Source organism: Falco cherrug, unplaced genomic scaffold (assembly GCF_023634085.1).
Source record: "Falco cherrug isolate bFalChe1 unplaced genomic scaffold, bFalChe1.pri scaffold_41, whole genome shotgun sequence".
NCBI lineage: Eukaryota > Metazoa > Chordata > Aves > Falconiformes > Falconidae > Falco > Falco cherrug.
The window spans coordinates 547,714-555,681 of NW_026599482.1; the positions used below are offsets into that span (position 1 = coordinate 547,714).

The 7,968-nt window shown below is 53.2% G+C and overlaps 1 protein-coding gene across 1 annotated transcript; it reads left to right on the forward strand.

The window, feature by feature from the left end:
- Positions 1-632: 632 nt before the first annotated feature.
- Positions 633-7,190, forward strand: LOC129735137 (vigilin-like). The gene is made up of 9 exons (XM_055700495.1): positions 633-686; positions 2,697-2,903; positions 3,378-3,593; positions 4,441-4,647; positions 4,862-4,963; positions 5,531-5,635; positions 6,285-6,371; positions 6,536-6,667; positions 6,970-7,190. Exons 1-9 carry the CDS (start codon positions 633-635, stop codon positions 7,177-7,179), a joined length of 1,320 nt encoding a protein of 439 aa, XP_055556470.1. The 3' UTR covers positions 7,180-7,190.
- The last annotated feature ends 778 nt before the right edge of the window (positions 7,191-7,968 follow it).

Below are 7,968 nucleotides of genomic sequence, written 5' to 3' on the forward strand. Positions count from 1 at the left end.
CCTTCTCCAGGGGAGCTGTGCTGCACTTTCCCAAGATGATTTTTTGGGGCTCTTAATGATTGCAACTCTAAAGGGTCAATTTTGCTCACCACAGAAATCAGGGAGCAGAATTTTTGTGCTGTGCTGTTCCTCACATGGGTGCCAGGGCAGGTTGAGAAGCAGCAAGAGAATTCCTTCCTGGTACCTTCTCCAGGGGAGCCATGCTGCGCTTTCCTAAAATGTATCTTTTTGGCTCTGCATGAGCGCAAAAGGTTTTGGTCAATTTTTCACCACAGAAAGCAGGGAGCAGAACTTTTATGATGTGCGTCATATGTCTGCCAGGGCAGGTTGAGAAGCAGCAAGAGGATTCCTTTCTGGCACCTTCTCCAGGGGAAGTTCCCAGGTCCCGAGAGACTGCTGGTGCCGGCTGCAAGGGCGCTCCCAGATAAAGGGTGGTCTTGTGTGATGTTGGGGTTGGAATTGGTGATGTCTCCTTTCCTTAGTCACGTTAAGGCTTTGCAGTGACAATTTGGTGCTTCGCTCCTATTGCTCTTTTGTCATATCGCTCACAATAGCTACTGCTGTTTCCTTTTATCATATTGCATGCTATTTTCCTGTATTATAATACAAGAAACTGCCTTGGATATGTTTCAATGATTGATATGTTTGATCGATTTGATGTGGAGTTCATCTTTGCTGGGTATCCAGTCAGTCAGCAAGACATAATTTGGCGTAGTGGGCAGCATATGAAGCAAAAATGTCTTTATTTAGGAAAAAAAATGTTCCTCGACTGGCTATTGTCAGGTGGGAACCATTGCCTTATGGTGTTTGGGCCAGAGTGGTCTGGCGGTGCTGGGCAGTTGGGCCATGCCAGGGACAGAGGGACGGGAGTAGGGGAGGGGGCGGGGGAAGGGGTTTAGGGACGGACGGGTGGGAACTGATGAAGGATTTTAGGGATGGACCGGGGTGGGCGGGGGTGTTTGTGGGTATGGGGGTGGTGGTGGGGGTGTGTGTGTGCCCCACCCCGCAGCTCCCCTCGGCTGCTTCCTCCTCACCAGCACCTGCTCAGCACCCCAGAGGGGCTTCTCGGAGAGTTCCCGGAGAGCCGGGGAAGGGGCTGTCCTGCACCGCCCCTCCAGACGGGGGCCACGCAGGCAGACCCCCGAGCCCCGCCGAGGGAGGGCAGCGCCGCTGGCCGCCCCCCTCCCGCCGCGTCTCCTCACCTTTGCCCCGCGCCTCGCGCAGCCAGCGACCCCGACCGCCGCTCCCACACGCACAGCTGGCGGGAAGAGGCGGGCCCCTCGGCCTCGTGCCCAGCACAGGCTTCGCTGCAGGCCTACGAGAGGTGAAGCCGGTCCCGGGGCACCATCTTGGTGAAGAGGAGAGAAGTGCGTGACCTGCCAACACAGGTGTGGCCCCGCCCCCATGTGCCCTTTGGTCGGTTGCTATGGGAACGAGTCGGGCTCTTCCCCTAGCAACCGGCTGACAAAGGGCACACAGGGGAGGGACCACCCGTATGTTGGGAGGTCACACACATCTCTCTTCTTGGCCACGATGGCGGCAGGCCCCTGGGCCTCGTGCCCAGCATAGGCTTAGCTGCGGGCCTACTAGAGGTAAGGCCGGTCCCGGGGCACGCGGTGGCACTGGCCGCGCGGGGCGGGCGGTGGGGGCTGGGGGTATAGCCTCAGCTATAGCGGGAGGAGGGTGCAGGCCCGTCTCTGCGGCCGGGCGGGTTGCGCTGCCTCCAACAAGACAGCGGCAGCAGAGAGACGGGCTCCGCAAGCGGGATGTCCAGCGAGCACCCGACTGCACTCTGTGGTCTCGGCCTGTCCCATTGGCGTGGTGTGGCCCACGTGCCGCCAGGGCAACCCTCCGCAGCGAGCGGGGGTGCGGGGGCTGCGCGGAGGGGCTCGGCCCACCGGCCTCCTGCACCCGCCCAGCCTGCCGGCCTCCCCAGCCGCTCCCCCACGCAGTGGCTGCCCCGCACTGCGCCGGCAACGGGGAGCGCTCCGGCGGCACCCAGGGCGCGAACCAAAGCCCTGAGTCAGGTCGCGCTCCCCCGTCTGTGGCGGCTGCCCCGCGGGTTGGTGGGAGGGCCAGGGCCACCCCCGAGGGGACAGGGCTGCGGGGGGCGGTCGCCCAGTCGCCTCCCCGCCGCTCTCCGGTAACAATGGTAACTTTTTCTTTGGTAGGATAAGGGCAGTTGCTCTCGGTCAGGTAGCTAGTCTTTTTTTCCCAATGCACATTAAGCTGCTTCTGAAGAGGGTACGGCCTATTGGAAGAGAGATCTGTAACCCTGGATTTTACAGCTGTTATCAGAGTGCAGAGCCATCCCAGATAAGCCCCCCTGTGCGGTTCACACCTTGTCAAAGAAAATCAAGATGTGCTATTGGTTACAGTATTTCCGCTGATACTGCCTTTCCCAAAACATACTCTTCCCTTTGCATATAGAAGCATGTTAAGCTGATACAAGTGCACTTAGGACTGTGCTGCTGCGGGGATTCAGGTCATTCACCCAGGCCGCTACCGTGGCATGGAGGCACTGTAGATCAACCGGTACAGTGTCAGCCCTCAGACAGAATGTGCTGGGAAGGCGTTGTGTTTGCTCTGAGGAGCAGTACGCTGAGCAGCGTCCACCTTGCTTTCCCTGGCTCTGTTCCTGTGGATCTGCCAGTGCAGGCAAGGCTTTTCACAGATGCTTGGTTCTTCTGCTGCAGGCTTCAGCGACAGTTGCCATCCCCAAGGAGCACCACCGTTTTGTCATTGGAAAGAAGGGTGAGAAGCTGCAGGACCTGAAGCTCAAAACTGCAACCAAAATGCAGATCCCCCGCCCAGATGACCCCAGCAACCTGATCAAGATCAGCGGCACTAAAGAAGGGATTGAGAAGGCCCGGCACGAGATCCTGCTTATCTCCGCTAAGCAGGTACCTCAGTATGATCTCTCTCATGGCATTAGCTGGTCAGCCTTTTTGCTTCCCCACGGTATAGTTGGAGTTTGTAGCCACCGTGGCTACAGTCAGTGGCTAACGTTAGCCTGAACGGAGAGGTATACTGTGCCACTCGCCGGCTGTATGAGCACCGCTGCCAGGTCCTGAAACTTCTTGTGCTGCGTTTTGTCCATCTCTGAAGCCCAAACAAGCATTTGATAGTTGAAGTGAAGCGTCTTAGGTGCCAGCTGGGATAAGGCAGGAGATCACAGGGGTGAATATCGTAAACAAGGAGCAGCAGCAGCAACCGTATTTGTAGATTGAAAGAGGTGGAGATCTACAAGCCCGCAAACTGAGAAGGTTGCTTGGGCCAGAGTGTCAGGCAGGACACCCCTGGGAGCTTAGCTGTGCCTGGCAGAGACTGTAATACAGAGGGCAGTTCCCACCAAGGTCTGTTGTGGGCTCTTCCAGGATAAGCGTGCCGTGGAGCGGCTGGAAGTGGAGAAAGTGTACCACCCTTTCATTGCCGGCCCTTACAACAAGCTGGTGAGGGAGCTCATGCAGGACACAGGGACGCGCATCAACATTCCTCCACCCAGTGTCAACAAGACCGAGATAGTCTTCACCGGAGAAAAGGAGCAACTAGCCCAGGCTGTGGCTCGCGTTAAGAAGATCTATGAGGAGAAGGTACGGATGGTCCATAAAGCTTCCCACCTTCCCCTGGCACCCGCTCCTAGGCACTCTTCCCTTCTTGTTCTACTTTTGTGCATCCCTCGGTTGCATCTGGCTCAGCAGCCCTTGCAGTACATGACCCCGAATCCTACCGTTTCCTCACTCGGCAGAGTGGGAGCTGGGCTGATACTATCCGGGAGGTGACAGATTTCTGGCTTTTCTGTATCGTGGGAATTAGCAGGCCACCAAGAGCTCCCCTGGCTCTTGTTCACACCGGGGCTACTAAGGAAGGAAAGAAGCGTGAAGTCTACAGTGGTGGCCAGCTGACAGTATCAAAGTTGCTACATAAGCAGAAGTTGCTGAAGAGTGAATGTCACTCCAGTTTATTTCCCACAGCCAACGCTGCTGTGAATATCCTTGTTGTGGGTTGCTGGGCTGTTTCTCCTCGTGGTTAGGTCTGTATTTGTACCGGTCTGGATTTCAACAATCGGCTTATAGCCTGCACAGTGTTGCATCACAGCACTGCCTGGGAGACGGCTGGGAGTTGAACCCTGTTGTCCAACGGGGGGACGGGGACGACGACAACGACATGCCTGTGTGTGTGTGTGTGGTCTCTTGCATGCCGTGTCCCAGGGAGCTTGACCCAGCATGCTAGTTTTGTACTTGCCCTGTGAATTTTTGAGCACAAGGCTTTCTGTAGGCAGGGGTCCAAGGGGTGCTAGGGTGCTGCCGAGCCACTGTGCTCAGCTTGGCTTTGCTCTTTGCTGGGTGCAGAGTCTGACTGCATCTTGTGCCTCTTCCTGTCGCTCTTGTCCTTCCCCACCCCCTTGTGATTGATGCCTCAGTGTCTCTGCCCCTACAGAAAAAGAAGACTACTACTCTTGCAGTGGAGGTGAAGAAGTCCCAGCACAAGTATGTCATCGGCCCCAAGGGGAATTCCCTGCAGGAGATCTTGGAGAAGACTGGAGTCTCTGTCGAGATCCCACCCACTGACAGTAGCTCGGAGACGCTGATACTGCGAGGCGAGCCTGAGAAACTTGGGCAAGCATTGACTGAAGTCTATGCAAAGGTACTGACAAGATGGGCTAGGCCTCCTTTGAAGGTCCCATGAAGATACATTTGTGAGCACTGACAGGTGTAGCGGGGGTGCTCTCTCTTGGGCCATTAGAGGTGCAGCTTAGAAGTCAATACCGGAGGTGCAGCATGGGAATTGGAACTGAATTGTTGTGAAGGCCTCTCCCAGTTTGTCCATCAAACAGCTTCTCTGTTTTTCTGTCTCTCAGGCCAACAGTTTTACCGTCTCCTCGGTCTCTGCCCCCTCTTGGCTTCATCGTTTCATTATCGGAAAGAAAGGACAGAACCTGGCCAAAATAACTCAGCAGATGCCAAAGGTATGGATGAGCTGGTTAGCTTAGCACCCCCGGCGTAGAAAAAGGTTTAGTCCAGATCACTCGTCACGGAAGAGAGAGGTGTCTTCTAGCGTGGGTAAACCCAGGGGGAAATGACACAGATCTTTGCTGTTCAAGGGAACCCTCTCTTTTACTGCTGCAAACACTGCTCATCCTATGTTATTGTCATGGGTTGAGCCCTTCCAAGGAAGCTTTATGTGGTGCTGTTTTGAGAACTGATGTAGTAGGATACCTGGAAATGGCGAGTGCAGCGAGGCTTCTCCCTGGTGAGTTAGACGGTATCTAGATAAAGGCTAGATGAGTAAACTTCTCCAAAGCCCTTGCAGAAACTGGGACAGCACCAGAGCCTTGGGCTCTAGGCACTGCCATATGGCCGAAATCGTTAAGTTACTGACTCGTAAAATTGTGGGGATTTGGTTTGGGCTTTTTGGGAAGGAGCACATCTCTTAGTGGCAGGGATCGATGGTGTAGGCCTGACCAAGAGCATTGGCCTGGCTTGGATCTTGGCAAATTCTTAAGAGGTTCATTGTCTTTCACCTCAAGGTTCACATCAAATTCACTGGAGGAGAGGATAACATCACTTTGGAAGGACCTACGGAAGATGTGCATGTGGCTCAGGAACAGATTGAAGCCATGGTCAAGGAACTGGTGAGCTGGAGTTACTAGTTCCAGTAAGAAACTGGGGGAAGAAGGGGCAACAGAGCAGAGGTGATGAGGTGTTTATCACATCCATAGGATGTCTTGACATGCTTAATCGAGGTTGCAGAAGACAAATTGTGTGGCAGGTGGATGACACCCCTTGGTTATGAAACTCATCCATAGCATTCTTGAAAAGTCAGCATTAATTTTTTTGCTGCAGAGAAGGAAGGATTCTCTTTGTTATAGCTGGAGAGGCATGTAAGTAAGTCTTTTCAATGTTTCATGAGCACAATGCTCTCTTCTCAAAGCAGAGGAATGCTTGTGCTCTCTGCTTAATAGCAGAAGTGCTTGTTCCCTCCTACGTGCCTGGATAACCCTGGGGCAAAGCAGAGCTCTACTGGCTTGGGTAGAGCTAAAACACCTCAAGAGGAGGGAGCTGTCGACGCTGTTTTGGCTGAATGGAGGCAGGGGGTAGTACCTGTTATGTGAAGGCTATAGGGGAACATCCTTGCCTTTGTTTAGTCTTACAAGTCCCTCGTATAGAGAACTTCCTTGGGTCTAAGCCTATTTTCAAAAGCTCGTTTATCAGAGTTCCTGAAGTCGGGCCTCCCTTGCCACGACAGTGTAATCTTCAGTTCTCCCTTCCTTTCTCCCTTAGGTTGAAAACAGCTTTTCTATTTCTGTCCCCATCTGCAAACAGTTCCACAAGAACATCATAGGGAAAGGAGGTGCCAACATCAAGAAGGTGAGATATTGCTCCTAACTCAAGTGCTCGTGATGATCGCTGCCTGCAGCAAAAGCCCACTGGATGCTCTCTCCTGCTCATTGGTGATGTCAAATATAGCCTGCAAGGGCTTTTCTTCTGACATGGGACACTTCTGAGATGATTTTTTTTTTTCTTTGTGGCAGATCCGTAAAGAAAGCAACACCAAAATTGATCTCCCAGCAAAGAACAGCAGCTCGGAGACAATTGTTATCACAGGCAAGAGGGCAAACTGTGAGGCTGCTCGCCACAGGATTCTTGCCATCCAGAAGGAGCTGGTAAGTGAAGCGACTGGCCTTTTGCGGTTGAGGGACTTGACAATGTTGCTAGAAGACACAGATACAGACGTGGTTGTAATGGATGAGGGCAGGGTGGAGACAAACGTGTCGGTCTGTTCGTGACTCGTAAACCAAAGTCTGTGACTGCTCCTGTCAGGAGTAGCCAGTCTCCAAGCCCTCTGCTCAGGCATTTCTTCCAGCTGTATAAAGCTCCTAGCAAGGTGGGAGTCAGAGGGTAAGCAGAGTGGGTGCAAACACATTTCTGCAGCTTGACTCAAGAGGCTGGTACTGTCCTCCCTTAGGCCAACAGCACAGAGGTGGAGGTCTCTATTCCTTCCAAACTGCACAGTTCCCTCATTGGTGCCAAAGGCCGCTTCGTCCGCTCCATCGTCAAGGAGTGTGGTGGAGTCCACATCCACTTCCCCACCAAGGGCTCTGGCAGTGACACCGTGAGCATCAGGGGCCCAGCCCAGGGTGTGGAGAAAGCCAAGAAACAGCTGCTGCACCTGTGAAACAGCACAAGGTCTTAATCAATCAATCAATCAATAAATAAATAAATGGCAATGCTCTGTTTGTGTTGAGAAAGGCATCTAGTCTGACTAACTAGAAAAGAAAAGGTGGGCACCTGAAGGAGGGAAGGAGGCCATCAAGTCAGGAAATCGTTGAAGAAAGAAAATGGAAAGGTCTATTCCACCTAGATCCCCCTAGATCTATTATGAATAGAATGACCGGGTGTCCAAATCTGTGTATTATTGCAAATGTGCTGTGTCAATTTTCTCACCCCAGAGAGCAGGGAGCAGCACTTTTGTGCTGTGCCTGACATGGCTGCCAGGGCAGGGTGAGAAGCAGCAAGAGAATTCCTTCCTGGAACCCTCTCCAGGGGAACAGTGCTGCGCTTTCCCAAGCCATGTTTTTTGGTTCTGTATGGGTGTAAATGTGCTGTGCCAATTTTTCACCACAGAAAGCAGGGAGCAGAACTTTTATGATGTGCGTCATATGTCTGCCAGGGCAGATTGAGAAGCAGCAAGAGGATTCCTTTCTGGCACCTTCTCCAGGGGAAGTTCCCAGTTCCCAAGAGTCAGTTGGTGCCGGCTGCAAGGGCGCTCCCAGATAAAGGGTGGTCCTGTGTGATGTTGGGGTTGGAATTGGCGATGTCTCCTTTTCCTTAGTCACGTTAAGGCTTTGCAGTGACAATTTGGTGCTTCGCTCCTATTGCTCTTTTGTCATATCGCTCACAATAGCTACTGCTGTTTCCTTTTATCATATTGCATGCTATTTTCCTGTATTATAATACAAGAAAC

Bases quoted from the DNA above. Each gene is read 5' to 3' on its own strand.
- LOC129735137 (XM_055700495.1), top strand. From the start codon at position 633: ATGATTGATATGTTTGATCGATTTGATGTGGAGTTCATCTTTGCTGGG. The intron at 4,648-4,861 runs GTACTGACAAGA...TCTGTCTCTCAG, and splicing joins TGACTGAAGTCTATGCAAAG to GCCAACAGTTTTACCGTCTC. The intron at 4,964-5,530 runs CCAAAGGTATGG...TTTCACCTCAAG, and splicing joins CCAAAATAACTCAGCAGATG to GTTCACATCAAATTCACTGG.